General features: G+C 39.0%; 3 protein-coding genes across 8 annotated transcripts in view; 2 read left to right on the top strand and 1 right to left on the bottom strand.

Annotated features, from left to right (window-relative positions):
- LOC117552161 overlaps positions 1–3,026 on the bottom strand; it is a 55,356-nt gene extending 52,330 nt beyond the window's left edge. The window contains exon 1 of the mRNA XM_034225431.1: positions 2,945–3,026. The gene's annotated coding sequence lies outside the window, so the exon portion shown is untranslated. The remainder of the gene's footprint in view (positions 1–2,944) is intronic.
- LOC117552163 lies at positions 751–4,502 on the top strand. The gene is made up of 10 exons (XM_034225439.1): positions 751–878; positions 1,030–1,350; positions 1,465–1,518; positions 1,618–1,653; positions 1,770–1,895; positions 2,004–2,028; positions 2,154–2,194; positions 2,275–2,325; positions 2,427–2,539; positions 4,203–4,502. The coding sequence occupies exons 1-10, from the start codon at positions 830–832 to the stop codon at positions 4,332–4,334; spliced, it is 948 nt and encodes a 315-aa protein (XP_034081330.1). The 5' UTR covers positions 751–829; the 3' UTR covers positions 4,335–4,502.
- Positions 4,503–4,581: 79 nt separating this feature from the next.
- Positions 4,582–14,512, top strand: spa17 (sperm autoantigenic protein 17). Of its 6 annotated transcripts, none has more exons than XM_034225434.1 (7): positions 4,582–4,712; positions 4,922–5,124; positions 5,520–5,599; positions 5,705–5,748; positions 6,349–8,146; positions 11,642–11,797; positions 13,578–14,512. In XM_034225434.1, exons 2-7 carry the CDS (start codon positions 4,971–4,973, stop codon positions 13,599–13,601), a joined length of 2,256 nt encoding a protein of 751 aa, XP_034081325.1. In that variant the 5' UTR covers positions 4,582–4,712; positions 4,922–4,970; the 3' UTR covers positions 13,602–14,512. The 6 variants fall into 6 exon arrangements, with proteins under 6 accessions (XP_034081325.1, XP_034081323.1, XP_034081326.1 ...); XM_034225432.1 differs by having other exon boundaries at positions 11,642–11,843; XM_034225433.1 differs by lacking the exon at positions 4,582–4,712 and adding an exon at positions 4,739–4,754 and having other exon boundaries at positions 11,642–11,843.
- Positions 14,513–17,584: the final 3,072 nt, after the last annotated feature.

Raw genomic sequence — 17,584 nt, 5'->3', positions numbered from 1 at the left:
TTCATTTTTGTATTTTCATTCAAGGCTGTTTGGTCTGAGCTTTCATGACTGACTGTTTAAAGGCATGAAAGTGAGAGTCCCTCAGTCACTGAAAGTGAAACAAGAGCACGAAATGTGAGTCCCATGTGATTGCCCTAGCTGATAATGGTGTGCAATGATGTTCAGTAACTGTATCTTTCCATTTCATAATGCATGAGTATGTACAAACGCTAACCTAGATATGTTTCTGTTTGGGGAACACTTAAATTATGGATGTTACTTCAGTAATTCATTTAAAGGTTTTAATGAGAAGAAAATATGAAACAGACATGACAAATCTGATGGATCTACACGCAACAATGAAAGCTTTATCCAAGAAGACCCCCTTTTGCTTCGATGTGTGAGAGTTGGAAAATAAATTATTCAATGAAATGAGTGCCAGGCACATCCTTTGTTTGAGCACAGAGTGAGCTGCAATGGTGCATCTACAGATTACCACAAACAATATCTGTGCGTTTTTTCAAACCAGGTGCAAATATTATGCTTTGTACTATGAATACAAAAGATAAATGTTGTTATTTAAAATGCTAGTGGTTCAAATGTATGTATTAATATGTTTGAGAACAATATTTAGTTTTCTTTGCAGGAAGTCAGGTGCAATAGATGGACAAATATAGATTATTTTTACACAGCTCTGAATTCTGTTGTTTACCACTTCCTGTTTCCTTAAGCAAGGGTTAGAAAACATGTGCGGTTATTTCAGCAGTTTCTACAGATGCTTGCATAACCAAACTACGGGCACACAAGATATTTGATTGTATGTTTTGAGGCAGCAGGAATCAGAACAACAATGACGATCTCAATCCACTTCGCTTTGCTCGTTTTTTTGGTGACACAAGGTATTTATAGGCCTACTTTTTGTCATTGGACTACACTTTCATGTGTGTTAAATGCAACACAAAAATTATAGATTGTTAGTATGGTATTAATATAATGTTAATATGTTGTTTGTGTTGTGTGTAACAGTGATCAAATGTTCTTTTTCTGCAGATTTTACAAGCTGTATTAATCTGACGTCAATTTTGGAATATGTGGATGTAGCGTTGGGAGACCCTCTAACATTAAACTGCACATACAATTGCTCCATTGGATTTGTTCGTGGCTGTTGGAGTAAAGCAAACAAATCAACATCCGGTGCCTTTGTCGACTGTCTTGGAAATACCAGCAAAAGCAGTTTGTGCACAACGTCCCTTCATCTGTCAATTTTGTCTACTAAAGATCACAATAAGAAGTACATTTGCTACACACAGCATGCAGATGACCCTCAAGTTCCACAAAACATAGCGGGCATCGTTGTTCTGCAAATTAAAGGTTATTTATGAAAATCAACATAAGATATATCTTGTTGTTGAATTTTTTTTTGTTTAAAACAACTATTTACAACAAGAAAAAAAACTGGGTTTTTTAAGACTTTTTCTTTTTCAGCTAAAACAAGTGTCCAAATCGGGATAGTTACTCCAAAGACTGCAACTAGAAATGGTGAGGATTTTCTTTTAATTAAAATGTATTCTTAAATATTTTTACAATATTATTATACCTTTCATTAATTTATGTATATCATTTTTTTACATTTCTTAGCCTCTAATCCTGCTGAGCAAAATGATTCAAGTGGAGGTAAGAAGGCACTTTAGATGGATATAAATTCTGTATTTTATGTAAATAAGTACATCTGCGTGTGAAACTTAAAAGCAACATTCACTCATTCCAAGATAATTCAATTATTTTTCAAGGTTTGCTGGGGGAATTTGCTGGAATTAAGGTGTTAGCTATAGTAACCGTTGCTGTGGCCACGGTGCTTGCAGCTTTGGCCATTTTCCTGTGTCTGAACCGGAACAGACAGTGCTGGACTGATAAAGGTGATTGAAAATGATTAAACTATCAACATACATGATTTTTAAAAAGTTAAAATGTCCAAATAATTATCTATGTCTTTATCATCGTTTTCATAATGTCACACATTCCAGGGGAGCCTGTTGGGTCCAGGTCAGGGTGAGTAACATTTTAGAATGACTATTTGGATTGTGTTTCAATAAATAAAATAAATATATAAGAAAATATCTTTATATGATATTGCTCAATTCTTCAAGTTAATTTAGTATTTGTTTCTGTTAAAGCTCACCACTTCCTCTTCACGCTGTCTCTTCGCCAGTGAAGGGTAACCTTTTATATCTATTAAATACAAAGATTTGAATGTCTCAATGCAGTCCTGCCATTCATACCTGTCACATTTCACAGGGACAGTGTCAACAAAAAGTGAAAGAGTGACTTTAAGGATTCCCACACCAGGTAAGACGATTTCTGGATCATTATTAGCACCACTCATGTGACAACATTAATGTCTGCATTACAAATACTGACTGATATATTTCATTATTTATTTGGCCAAGATAATGAGAGCGACACCGAGGTCCCATATGCTGACATAACGATCGCTGTCCGAGGTGTCAGTACACCAGAGCTCACTCAGGTTGGCTACTTGACCCCTGGCGATCAACAAGAGGTGAGGAATGAGACTTCATGATGCTTGTCATTTTTTATCTTACTGAAAAGTTCATTTTTAAGACAACTTGTTCTCCTCTGTTTTATTAGCAAGTCCAACTCTGCACCGGTAAATCTTGTACATGAATCTAAAGCCTAATAATTAGGGATGCACGATATTGGGTTTTTGAAACCGATACCGATACCGATAACTTCCTGCTTCTCAAGACCGATACCGATACCGATAACCGATAATAATATAATATATATTAAATGTACCTGTAGTTTTTGCACACCTGGTGGTAAAAAAAAAAGACTAGTAGTGAGCAAATGACATGAGCATTACTACTATGAACAAAACAAAACCAAGAACAGTTTTGACTCTTCAAAGTGACCATATTGATTTTCCCAAATAAAGTGTTCTTGCCTTTTTCAAAAGCCTCGTCGATAGGTAAAAGCCCCGATGCCTTTGCAGCTGGCTTTGGATTCGCCGCTGGTTTAGCAGCGCAGGCGTCTTCATACGCTTTTAACACACCATCGTAGCGATGGCGATGTTTCAGGTGACTAATCAGGTTGGAAGTATTATAGCTCGTTGCCTTTTTCCCTCCTCGTGGAACTTCTGCATTGCATTTGTTAATACAAATAGCAAGCGAACTATCTAACTCTGAAATAGTTAGGGAGCGCTGAATTTGTGAAAAACTCCCCTCTTCCTAAACCACTAATACCACAGTACTGGCAAAACGGGAGGAGCCGAGTGAAAAACAAGCGCCCCTCATCCAAATCCACCCACACCGCAGTATTTTTTTCTTTTTTTTTTACCCAAAAATATATTGTATATTATCGGGGCTATTAATACTGGTATCGGGTTTATCGGGATGACGTTATAATTCATAATATCGGACCGATAATTATCGTGCACCACTACTAATAATGCTTATCTGATGGTTCTCTTTTATAGTTTAATGCTGTTACAATGAATAAATGTTGTACATCACCTTAAATGTATGAGCAGTTACTGGCTATGCTTTATAGACAGAAAATGATAAGGGAAAATAAGGATTTACTGTGCGTAGTAGGCATCAATCACATTGGGTTGCCAAAAAAACAAAGACATGTAGAGTCTGCTCATTTATCTCACTTCATCTACTCTGATCCCAATTTAAAACGTCTTAAGTGTATATTGATTGTTTAAATACTGAATGGTATTAATAAAGCTACAGTCTGTTCCTGTGTATTAGGTATTTATGTCAACTTGCATTGACTGAATATCAGTAACAACTCTCAGTATAACCCAATGAAAGGACCATAAACTAATAAACACCTCTCCAAAAACTGATTACAACGTGCATAAAAAAGGTGTAATTTATTACAACGGTGTTTAGTATTATTTTAGTTATCTAGGTGTTACTATAAACAGGCCACTGAATGTTTGTATTATTAAAATTGTACCAAGCTAGTTACCTTTAATTATATTATTGATGTTCATGTGTGCAGATTGCAATAACACATTGTTTGCAGTAAAGCAAGTGGGTTTGCATTGACTAAATGTGTAACTTTCACTTGTGCATACACCACATAACACAACCAGTTGTATCGATCTGTATCAATTATATTGTTAGAGCCTACTTGGGATGGTTTGCTATTCCCAACAACATGCTAAATCAATCTCTCTGCTCTATCTACAGTGGTGGGGAGATGAACCAAGGTCTCACCTGCAGGCCTCGCGTTCAGCCGACAGACTGCATGTCCCTCAGCCAAGGGAGGTCAGCCGCAAGATGAGCACCAACTCTGAATATGCAGTCATCACATATGCCTGACTGGGGTCGCTTCTCCAAAAAGAAGAGGGAGAAGAAAAACACACGTCTTCTTTTTGATATTTTTATACGCTTCATATGCAATGCTTCTCAATTTGTTCTTATTATATCGTTTTTTTCCACGTGTTAAATATCTGTAAAAAATGCTTTATGTCCAATAAAGCTTTTCAATCAAATCAACTGTATTAAACATGAGTTTAACGAAAACAACATGTGCGTGCGTGGTCTATTTTGTTGGCCATTTGAGCCTCGTCAGTGTCCGTAGGAACAACAGTTGCCTAGAAACAACTATAAACAAAACACACCAGTAGCTAACTGTTTATAGACAAAACATTGATATAGTAAAGGTGGATACGTAGTGCATGTCGTTTCAGTTAACAGGTGAACCTTTGACTAACGCTTTGACATTTTGCAACTCAGGTGGTGTGAGTGACGATATGGTGACGAATATCTAGCACTATTTAGCTTACTTTGAACGTTAGCTTGTAATGTGGGGAAAGTTGCCAGTGTTAGCTAGCTTCTCTTGTCTTCTACGCTGAGCACCAGGAAGGAAGACGAATTACTGACAACAACTTTAACTTCTCTTGTAGGTCTTCCCAAGTTGATATAGGAGTTATCTTCCCCTCTGAATGCTAAAACATGTCAGTACCTTTCTCCAACACGCACCTGCGGGTCCCGCGAGGATTCAGCACCATCTTGGAGGGGCTGGCCAGAGAAGTCCTGCGAGATCAGCCCGAAGACATCCCTAAATATGCTGCACAGTACTTCGATACTCTACTCACACAAAGAGAAGGTAACTGCAACTTTACAATTGGTACTACTGTAATCCACAAAATATACATCATAGTTTAGCTGTGTAATTTTGTGTTTGTTATTTTAAAGGCCAAATATAGAAGCAAACATTAGATTCCAGATGTAAAGACTTTAACGCCATATACACAGCTACAGTGTAGAATAGAATAAACGTGGGTAACAGGTTACTAAAAAATTAAACAATACATAAAACAAATGAAGAAAACAATACAATTAGTGCAAGTTCACATAGGCAGTGACTATAAATGTTGAGATAAAGTGCATTGGATAATTGATATGCAATTTTCAATGTATATTATATTTCTTTCCTATCAAATGAACATCACATTAATGAATGAATATAAAAGGAATAATTGATCATGTGTTTGCTTGTAGATAGTGGCATCGACCCAGCTGAGTGGGCTGCTAAACTGGAAGATAGATTCTACAACAACCATGCATTCAAGGCTACTGGGGTACTAACTCAAAGTCACTGCCATACCATCCCTATAAAATATTTCCTCTGTTGTCTCATTTTATTCATCATGACACCTTTATTTTGTTTTTCGTTTTCCCAACAGCCTAGTCCTGAAAAAGAGCCTTCAGCAAAGATGACCATTTCCAAGTGAGTGTCTGCTTATACGCTCTAACTGGCAGGCGGATCAACAGGAGAGGGAGAGGATGCACATGAGGGAAAGAATAGAAAGTGACAGCGGAGAAACAAATAATATATTTTTCATTTTTAATCGTTACATCTTGAGTTTTTGTGTGAGTTTTTTTCTGAATATGGTTGCTAGTTTGTTGTCCTTATTAGAAAATTAGGAATTAAAATTAAATCAAATCAATACTGCAAAAAGGGAAATTGTGGAAAGGAAAGGAAAACGCAAACCAACAACCTGCTTTGTCCAACCTAATGAATGTTTTTAAATGTTTGAAATCATAATCCTACATTTGGATTTGTTTATGAAAATAGATTAGTTTATGATAATTCCTTGAGAATTAATTGAACCAGCACGAAATGTCAGCTCAAGTTCTTCCAGGTTTAAAGTGTCGAGGGTGAGAAGAAAGGTCAGGACTGAAAGATAAGCGGCCACCAGCTGCAGGAAGACAGTCAATCAGGCATTTTGATTTTTGTTTTGAGGAAGGATTACCTAGGCTACATCACTATTTTCCAGTTTTTCCAATATTTCACCTTCAGTCTTTCATTTTGATTGATACTTTTTAGAGAAAAATCCTATGAATCCCAAACTGAAGATGAATCAAGCCATACAGAAGGAGTCTCTAATGTTTCCACAACACATCCTACTGTCTCTGAAGAGGTTGATTCAAGTGAAAGTACGGAAGAATATGAAGAAAAACTGGATATTACAGAGAAAAATGTTATTTCAATGGCAGAAGGACTCTCAGAGGAGCAATCAGTAAACGTGCTCCCAGCTACAGACCTACAGCCGGATGATCTGAGTGGGACCGAGGAGGAGAAAGACCAAACAATAACTACATTCGATCAAGTTGGCAGGGCAGCTAATGGAAAAGATAGCATCTCTGTTCAAGACCAAGATAATACTCAGTCTGAGTTAGAGCCCACCGACTTGTTGTCATTGAAAGCAATTTCAAATGTGTGTTCCCAGGAGTTAGAACCGGAAAAAGAACGTGGAGATAATGAACAAAATAATTCTGTTGTAGATATGGAGATTATAGATCCGGAAGGAGATCTTAATTCTGACGCAGAAGAACCAGTGGGAGTATTTTCATATTCTGGGCTAGCTGATGTGGATGTGTGTGCTACAGAGCTTGGAGGAACAGAGAGAACAATGGAAGGAGCCACTGCTGAAAATGATGAGGAAAGCTCAAGACCCCAACCTGAGGAGAATACAGTACAATCATTATTGTCTCACTCTGAAACCCTAGAATACAATCAGCAAGAAGAAGACCAAGTTGAAAAAACAGAAGAGGTAGCTTCATCATCTGAGTCTTCGTCTGGTGTTATACATGAAAGTTTAACTCACATAGAGGGAGTTTCTGTCAGTAATGCTATAACAAATGAGGATTCTTTGGTTGAGGTCAACTTTGAAGATGTTCCAGAGGGTCAGCAGATTAAAGAGGTTGAGGAGAAACAGCCAGGAGACAGCTCAGTAGATGTCTTACAGACTACGTTTTTAGAAATGCAACTGGAGGAAGAGTGCAAAGAGGTAACTGCAGTGGAAACAGAGCAAAATATATCTCAAACACAAGACCACAGTGAACCTGCAATGATGGGAGTTGTAGAGGAAATAAAGTGTGAAGGGGAGGAAATGGAAAGACAGCACAGGGAATCTGATATAATGAGCAAGAAGGTAGACACAAATGATTCTGATTTAAATAATAGTGGTGTTGATGGTAAGCACGAAGGTGTTAAAACTATCAGCTCATCACATCAGCCCACCATCGATGAAGAGAACTCAGAGAATGAAATGGATCATGAAAATGAAGATATTAATGAGAAAGCAGGAGGGATAAGTGAAGGTGAATTTCACCAGAATGAGGGTTGTGAAAAAGATGAAAATTCAAACGACGCTGAGGACGAGACAACAGACACGGGTGGAGGCAAAAAAGAGGACGGACTTGCAGAAGGTTATGGAGACGGGGAGATTCAAGAAACAAATGCTGGTGGAGCGGGAAATCACTCATCACAAGCTACACGGGAAAATATATCAACTGCTGGAATAGAGGCCGAGAGGGAAACTTTAGAGGCAAGTACACATCTACCAGAGGAGAAGGAGGAGAGTCGGAGAACACCTGTAGACTCACAGCTACAGGATACTGTGGGGGAAACAGAGGTCACATCAACGGAGAAAGGTCCAGATGTAATGGGACTTTTAGAAGAAGAAGAAGTTGATTCTGAAATACAAGGGAAGAGGGACACATTGTGTGAAGAGGGCATCAGCAGCCCCACTCCAAGTGCTGATCTGCCAGCTGCAGAAGACGAAGTGCCACCTGCTTCTGAAAAGGACTCCACAGAGCCTGAAGGCAAGAGCAGTGAAAAGGTAAAGCTTCTTCTTAATACAGAATATATACATGAGTGATGCATCATATCTTTATGTGCTTTAACATTATAGATGAACATGTTTTGCAATGAGAAAATGGCCCTGATGTTTAGGCCCATAACTCGTATGATTTGAATTTTGAAACAGGCATCTGCAACTCATCACATCTCCTCCAATTATATCAGCAGGATGAGGATAGATGTTCGCACAGTTTCAGATTGAGGTGTCTTTAGTCTGCTCTGCTCCCATTCCTGTTTCAGGTAGCCTATATATAAATAAACCCTTCAAGGACGGGTCTGATCTACAGTGGCCCTCGTTTTTTCCCCCTTGGACTCTCCAGGGTTGGGTGATTGAACATATCCCCAAAATAGTTCATTTTCTAGATGGTGGTTTAAACTTTAAATTGAATCTCAAGGGTCACAATGAAAATCATGTTAATTGAATTATGCAGAAAGGGTAGCTTTGGTTTTCGGCCAAACATCGGTGTCTTTGTTTATTTGAGTGTGTTTTACAGAAGCTGTTCTGGGCCATTGCTTTGCTGCATGCTCATAAAACTGTAATGTGGCGTTGTTAGTGCCAGATCCACTCTACTCTCAGAGCTACCACAGCTCCCACAGATTGAATCTTGATTCAGTGATCCGTCATCATTAAAGAGCGACTGGACAATTTCCTTTGTGAATTAAGGCCCTTTAATATGTTTTACTGCTGTCACAGTTCTTGGCCCTGTCTGATTTGTCTGGACCAACGAGGCTCCAAATGCACAGCGAGGGGAGTATAGGAAGGTCTACTAAGAGTGTTACCATGGTAACCCCTCACCATCCTGCACTCTGTTAGTGTCGTCATGGATTTAATAGGAGATGGTGATGCTGATAGTTGCTAGGCACCATCTGTATCAGTAATCTACCTTTAATAGCCGCCTTTGATTAAACAGTAAAAACAGCAGTTTCTGTTTTTCTACATACAGAACAATGCTATTCTGTATGATCCTGTTTAGTGGCAGAAGTATTTCCAGTTTCACCTACCACAAACATGTACATTATATACAGTGATATCATCTCAGTTGAATATATAGTCCTTTTACTTCAATGTATATGCATTTAAGTCACTGTTTACAAGTCCCAACATCCTATACTTTTATCATTTTAGGAGAATAAATACTGTGGTGTTTCTTTTAATACGAGTAGATTAACGATGATTTATTGCAGTGAACATAATTACACATTGGTGGTTGTTCCTTTAAATTAACAGTGAATTGATGAATAAACAAGACAGCTTTGTGAAATGAGGCGTGAGGAGAACATATTGTTTGAATGGTTACAAAACCAGCAGGAGAGCATTAATGAGATATAACTCAGATAAATGGATGTTTTCTGTTCCTCTCCCTCTCCGTCTTGTCTCTGAGGCTGACAGAGGAGCGTGGGCGGCCGTACCAGCTGGGATCAGAGGGATGGAGAGGGTTGTTAGCTCACTCTGCCTCTAATAAATGTATAACACCTCTTAGTGCAAAACAGTCCAAGATACTTACACGGTTTTATTTTCACGATATTAGTCAAATTTGAAAGTCAGCGATTATTGTTTAATGACCATCTGGCTTTTACATAGTATTTCTAAGTTGGTCATCTGTTTTTATTTGTGGAGTTTAATGTTGTAACACTGCAACGTGTGAATTTGCATGACGCTCAGTTTATGTGGTAGTTATTTTGTCGTATCCAGGCTGTAATAGCTCTTCACTTTTACTTTTTTCCAAATTGTTTAACTTTAAATCGCTTAAGTAGTCCGCATATTTAGCCTGTATCATTTACTGTTCTTTCTAAGTATTTAGGCTGTGCTCAGTAATGTGAACACAGTAGGTCAGCAGCCTTAATGGGACTTAAGGATGGAACACATGCTGTCATGTTTGTAGGAGGTCTTTCTTTTCCCTCCCTCCCGTCCTCCCTCTTTCTCTCTTCCCTCTCTCTGACTGTATGTCCCTCTCTCACTCTGTGCATGAGCTGGTGTTACTGAACATACAGTGATTGTTACTAAGAGCCAGTGAGGCATCTGTTTTATAAACCGGAGACTCGTTTAAAAAGAGCTTTGCTTGGTCCACATAGAAAAATCAAGGCATATAAGTCATATTAGGTCAGCTCACCTGAAGACTGAAGTCGTCTCTGAGAGTCAAACATGGACTGTCACAATGTAAGTAGAAGCTCCACATTAACTTTTTAATAGAATTTTTTTTTTTTCATTTGTAAAATCTCATCGGTTTGGTTATTTGTGTAATACAGTTGGTTACAGATGGTACTTACAGGTATTTGGCTGTCCTTAAACTGCATACTGCCATGTGTGTTTTTTCTTTCTTCAATTAGAGTTAAAGACAGTATATGATCAATTAAAAGCAGTATATTATGTTAACCATTTCACACACAGGATATATTTTTTTAAGAAAATTGACCACATAATATATTGTACACAGCTTTAAACCTTTTTTTTATGTGGAAAATATAACATGAGATTTGGTGTCAGGATATTTCAAATCAATTTGTGTCAGATCTAAGGAGGTGTTTATCTAGCGAATTGCGGTGCACCAGCACTGCAAAAAAAACAACAACAACTGTATTCTGGCAGCTCAGTGAGCAGTCAGACAGAGAGGCTAATGAATGCTGGCTGAACAGGTGGGTGGTCACACTCCTACACTGGAGGGGTTTCACTGGAGACATGATGCATTGCTTTACCAAGGCAGTGGGATGACAGTGGGCTTGTTTTGTGTGAAATGTCAATCTGTGTCTATACCTCAAAGCAAGGGGTGTAGCATTTATGTGTTCTCTACACATTTTCAATTGGTGTTTACATAACTTATTGACAGCCTTGGTGCTGTTCCACTGACACTTTATGACAAGCCAGAGTTTCTCTTCTGCCTACTCCATGTTTCCTTCGGGACAGTGGATGCTGTATTTCCAGTCACTGAATATGCTGCTGGTGTTAACAGCTGCATTTTTAGATGGATTGTCCCATTTCCGCCTTGGTTGCAGAAAACTTGGTGTTTTTCTCTTGACTAAAACACTTTTTTAACCATATGATCTCATTTAAATTAGAACAATAAGTTATAAATCAATCATCAGGATGCAAACTTTCACGTCATAATTGTTCCTTAACAAAAAAAAGCTTTTTCTGCCGGCGTATGTACAAAGAATACAAAATAGGTTGACTACTACATCAGTGTATTACATCACAAGCGCAGAAGGGTTATGAAAAATGGAAGGAAAGTTGTTTAGCGACCTCCTAAGAGCCCTGTCAAAGTCATGTAATAAGGATGAGCCACTCTGCAGCAAGCGCACTTCACTTGCTGTCTAAAAGATAGCATCGTGGCGTGTACAGTTAACAAAATATGGTATTGCAATCTGTTGAGTGTTAGATTCATCCACCAATATTCTAGGAAAAATCAACATGTTTATACGATCATTTAATATGGCCCCCCTTCTGTGATAGCCTACTTCTTTCTGTCCCTCTCTGCAGGAGGATTGCAGCCGGCCCCACGAGGAGGAGGACATCATGGACATCCCCCTGGATGACCCTGAGGCCAACAGGGCTGCTGCCAAGATCCAGGCTGGCTTCCGTGGGCACATGACCCGTAAGAAGATGAAGCCGGAGGACAAAGCGGAAGGGGAGGAGGTGAGCAGCACTGGGGATGTGCTGAACTGCAGCCAGGGGGACACAGGTCAGTGGTGTAGAACCAAGGGGTAAGAGTAGGACACATAATGCCATTAAAGAGGGCATTATGGCTAGTGACTGTAAGGATGGTAACAGAGGCTCCCATCAGGAGCTGTAACTAAAGTAAGTGAAGAAAGGTAAGCGAAAGCATAAGTTGCTTGTTTGATAGTATATAATATAGACTTAGAGTTCAAATATTATACATAAGATGGATAAGTTCACACGATTTGTTGTTGTGCATGTTATAGTTGAGCATTTTACCTGAGATGCATTTTAAGAATTTTCAGGAATCTAGCTTTTTCTCACAGCCGAACACATAATGCAGGAGCACGAACTGATTAACTATTATTCACTCTTGGAGAAGAAACCATTTAAAAGCTATAAATGATTAAGCCCCTTAAGGGTTACCCCAAGTGTGATTAATGAAATATATAACAGAGTGACTCATTTAATTACCCATATAGTCTCCAGCAATAGATGATTGAATCTCTCAATTAAAGATTCTGTTAAAGAGGGTTATAAATGAACCGGCTTGAAGGCGAGCTGTTAGATCACTACAGAGAAAAGATGTTTGTCAGAGTTCGGTTCACGTGAAATATAACAAGTTACATCCTCACAATGGTAAACAGGTTTTCCTAGTTATACATGGACATGAAAATGCTTTCAGAATTCAGTTGATGATGTGTTGCTGTCCTCGTCTGAGTGTGTTAACTGTTTCAACACCAGCAGAGATTGCACTAAGATAAGATTTTAGGCTTTCTTTTTATCTCTAAAAAAATCATCATCATAGTATAATTTCAATCAGAGCACACTTTCTTCAGATATCCACTAAAGTAACATGTTTACCAGATCTTTTGAGAAGTAAGACGACGTTTTTAGCCCTAAAAATGTCCTCTTTGCCTATAAGACAAAGCACCATTTTCTTTGAGGACGTGGCTGACACAAGAGATTCTCGTCAATGATTCTCCCTAACCCAGTTAGAGATGTATTTATAGCGCCAGGTGCTCTAGGTACAGTATATGAATCATAGCGCCAGGCAGAATTAATGGACCTGTCGGACCGAAACCATGCATTGCCTCCCATTGGGGAAGACCCCCTTCACAACAGAACTGAGCCTTGAGCTTTTCAAATATGTCGGCCAAGTTATCAGCATTGCAAAATACTCAAAACTTAGAAATGAATTCTACAAATAGATTTCTCGTTTTGAAAAACCTCCAAGCAACTTGAAGTTTTCTTCAAGTGTGCTTTTAAAATATATCCACCCACAAGTAACCTTACAGTCTGTGGTTATGCATTAGAGCAGTGCTTCTCAAAGTGTGGTCCGCGGACCACTGGTGGTCCGTGAGCGCCGCCTAGTGGTCCGTGAGTATAATGGTACAATTTCACATTTGAAATAAATTAATTAATTTGAGTTTTCCGCACTCTCGCGGGAATATCTCCGCAATGGAGTGAGCTTAAGTTTAACTTTTGATTGCATGATATAGCCCAGATAAACACCTTCATCACACATGTTGCCACTTGTTTGTACAAATTCCAGGCGATTTGTAAAAAACGATGTGTTTTTGAATATTTGTGGAGTTAGGTGGTCCGCGAGTGTTTTTTTATTGGTTAAGTGGTCCTTGGTATGAAAAAGTTTGAGAAACACTGCATTAGAGCCTTTAAATAACAGAGCGTATATAAAAGCATTTTTTCCCCCGGCTCTGCAGTGTTTTAACTAGGCCTTGCCTGTTTCTGTTTTTAGAGACAGGAGGATCGGGGGCAGTAGAAAGAGACGACACATCTGTGCCAGAGCAGTGACGCCCCTGTCCTGACCTGGATGACGAGGAAGAGAGGAAGAGAGATGGCTGGCGTACGCTGGCTGGCACGTCTTTTTACCCCAGGAGTAATTTTATTTTTCAACACAAATTAGCAGTAGAAAATGAACCCGCCGTTTGTAGGGTGTGATATGTGAATTTCGTGAACTTTAACACTCCTTCTCTGCTTCTTCAGCAGTATCATCAGTACGGATGTCTTTGACCCAGAATTTGCAACTCACTGCATGTACTTGTGAAACTTCTGGTAGTGTGCTAGTTTTTAGATTGACGATCTGTGAATGTGAAAATGAATGTCCTCTAAATGCTAAACACGGCTTATATCGGATGGATCAGTTCATCTGTGTGAAGACTTTGTGTGCATCAGCTTTAGACATTGTAGTGGCTTAAATTATTTGCTCTTTTGCTTTGCTTATGTTGTGCTTGTATCTTGACTATTATTCACCTATTTCACTTGCGTACAAAAATGATTAAAACATCTAAAGAGAAGTAGCTATGTATGATCTATTTATTTAATGTCACTTTATTCACATTGCATCTCAATTTGTTTCTTTTTATGTCACATTAAAATTGATTTTCTTTTCATTTTTTAAAGCATATTCTAAAAATCAGATCTTCCGGAACATTAAGCATGCATTAAAACAAAACAAAATATTCCCAGGTGTATTTGGTACAGCTTTAAGTTATCAGAAATTGCTTCAATATGCTCCATTGTTGTGTGAGTAGATTAGCTGTTTGACGTATCAGGTGTGTGACATTCACTATCAAAGTTTTCCGCCATGCTTTTAAACTAGTTAAATAGTACCTTGATGAAATTGCTGTAGAGTCATGTCATTACACTAATAAATCGACCATAAATATACAATGAAATGTCTGTTTTGAACTTCATAAGCAGAGGTTAACTATTTCTTCCTTTCAAACACAATTGTTATGTCGTCTGTCACCTCAATCTCAATTTTTACACGGTCAAATTGAATTTCTTTGTACATTACACCAGACAATGCCGCTACATTTTCATTTGTCACAGGAGCATATGGTAAGCAAGGCTAATTGGATAGAGCAGTTTCCATCCAGCTAAAACAATGTCTGTTATCCCGTGTGGCTCTGAAATCTCATGAATAATTAATATCATACATTTGTTCATGTCTCATTTCACAACTGTCAATTCCGCTAAACATTAATTGGGATTTTACTCATAATAATAGCAATGTAAGGAGCCATTCAAATAATTAGATAGTACACAGTTGCAGAGCCTTGAAAGCATTAATTAAAATGTGTCTTATCAACAAGTGCATTGTTATAGACAGTAACCACACTGGGTGATGTTTGCACCTAATATTGTTGCAATACTTCTGTGGTTTAACTTTATTGCAATAAGGCTGAAACAAGAAAAATGTTGCTTCATATGCCCAGGCAATCTTGCCCACTTTATGAGAAACAGACTTGAGCATCTTCAGTCTTCCAGTGCTCCCACACAGCCCACCTACACACATCTGAGCCGCACAGCGCTCTGCACGAACTCAAACTGTAAATGTATCCTCACAACCCGCACTTTAGTATGCAGATCCCACTCAAGTCACTCATTCTCTCTCTTTTGCACACACAGACACGCACATACACCGACATACACAGGCCTTGTGTCACCAGCTGTAGAGATAGGACAACCAACATGACACTTGCTCTCAGTGGTTTTGCAAAGCATTTCCATCTCACGCTGACATTCCTCCTCCGCCGCGCTCTCATGAACATCCTCTATGGGTTTTATATGGACTGCTTCTCTCTTTTATCCTACTCAGTCTCAGAGGTGCCATGGCCAAGTTCTGCTGTCTCTTTAATGACTGTGGGTGAACAATCAATATTCTGCCCACCTCCAAACATAGCACAGCGCCCACTTGATTGATTTCTGCAAGTCAGAAGAACGACCATATACAAAAAAAGCCTGAAATCGTGTTGGTTAGTGACTTAATTCATCATCATGTGGGTCATCTGACCAAGTCTGAGTTTGAAAAGTGCAGCATTAGACAGAAAAGAAAGACAAATTGTCAAGCTGATTGTGAACTATTTTAGGACTAGATAATGTGAAGGATCAGCTTGGATATGTTGGGTTCCTTCTCAGACATCTTGTCAGAGGAAAGATCTTTCTCGTCTCCCGGGTGATCATTAGAGATGAATAAGCTAGGACAAACAGCAGGAGGCACAATTATATCTGCTTTCCAGTGGTTATGCCATCAGCCTCACCGTCTTAGAAGAAACAGTATCTTTAATGCCAAGTAGGTTACACAACTTAGCGGTAATGAGGCGACTTTAATGCCACAGCTGCATGAACAACACCTACACATTCGTCACCATCTGTTGCTCACAAAAAAGGAATCACAAGGCATGTGGTATCAGCAACACGGTGTATCACATTGTTAAGATGTATTTTGTCAAACCTTTGTGTCTGAGTCACACAGGATGACATCATTTTTGTTGTGGCCTGAATGGTTTCAGGCCAAACTGACTGAGACACACAGGCCCTGTGTATGCGCCAGCTATTTTTCTGTATTGAGTGGAAAGAGACCCCTTGATTTAGAGTGTGTTAGAAGATGAGAGGAAGAGGGCGGTGCTGCTTTTATGAAGGGCAGAGGTGGAGGGGAGAGGTTCAGCTTTGATGGCCTACTACACAGCAGTCTGAGCCCTGGGAGAGGGGTAGTGAACAGCAGCTGTTCCCACATTCCTGCAGCTTTCTGTCAAACATGTTTCCTCCTCTGCATAAAACCTCCCTTTGTGGGCAAACAAAATGCTCTAAATAAAAAACTAAACAAAAGACTGCTTTCCTAAAGTGGGAAAGATGTATTGTAATGCAATTGACTCATCAGTGCACACTTTTTCATACATTAAATCCTAAAAAGCCAACACAAAGTGACATATTGGGATTTTATACACAGCATCATGTTTGATATAGTTATTTACACAAAATGAAATGGTATGTTGTCTTTCAGGGGATCAAGGCAATGAATGAATGTATAATTGAAATTGTTGCATTTTTATCTTTTCGTAGGCATTTTTTTAAATTGAGTCTTCTCTTGAGGATATTCTGATCTGCTTAACCTTATTTTCAGTTTTCCACATGCATGTTGGATGTTAATGTCAGGGGGAAAAGCGAAAAAGCTCCAAACTTGATGTCAAAACATGTGATGGCTGTTTTCTTTAAGTATTGCCTTCTTCAGTTCACAACCTTCTACACCACCTAGAGGACAAATAAGGTATTACAATTGTTTAGAATTTGTATTGGTTGCTCTTCTTATTATGTAGCTTTCAGCTTCAGGTATAGTACCATACATTGATCATGAACCTGACAGGTACTCTGCATCTAGCAGCAAAACGCTTCAAGGTTGCATGTGCTTGGGTGGTTCGACAGAAGGGTTGGTTGCCAAGGGACAAATTGTGCGTTTATTGTGAGGCTCCGGTCCACAGAGGAGTTTGCACAATGTGACACAAGTGGGTCAAAGAGGGGGGAAGTGAGTTGTTATTCAGACTCAGACATTGCAGAGCTTTAAGTGGGCTCCAGAGCTGAAGTGTAGTAGTTTTTTCCAGCAGAAATTCTTGCTAAGTTACTCAATAGTATTAGTATTGAAAAACTATTTATTTATTAAAAAAGACAGTTCCTAGCCTTAAGCTACTGTGAGAAACTTTAAAAAACAATCACTTTAATATGTACATAATTGCCCCCAAAAAAGCAAACAGTATATTCTTTGAGCTCCTTTCTGAAAGGGCAACATGGAGTGGAAGAGAGGAGCTCATCTACACTATGTCTCTGTCTCACTCACACACACACACACACACACACACACACACACACACACACACACACACACACACACACACACACACCACACACACACACACACACACACACACACACACACACACACACACACACACAGTTGGCTGTTGT

Source organism: Gymnodraco acuticeps, unplaced genomic scaffold, assembly GCF_902827175.1.
Source record: "Gymnodraco acuticeps unplaced genomic scaffold, fGymAcu1.1, whole genome shotgun sequence".
NCBI classification, from domain to species: Eukaryota; Metazoa; Chordata; class Actinopteri; order Perciformes; family Bathydraconidae; genus Gymnodraco; species Gymnodraco acuticeps.
The sequence above is the reverse complement of the archived record's forward strand: the minus strand, read 5'-3'. Positions and strand labels throughout refer to the sequence as shown.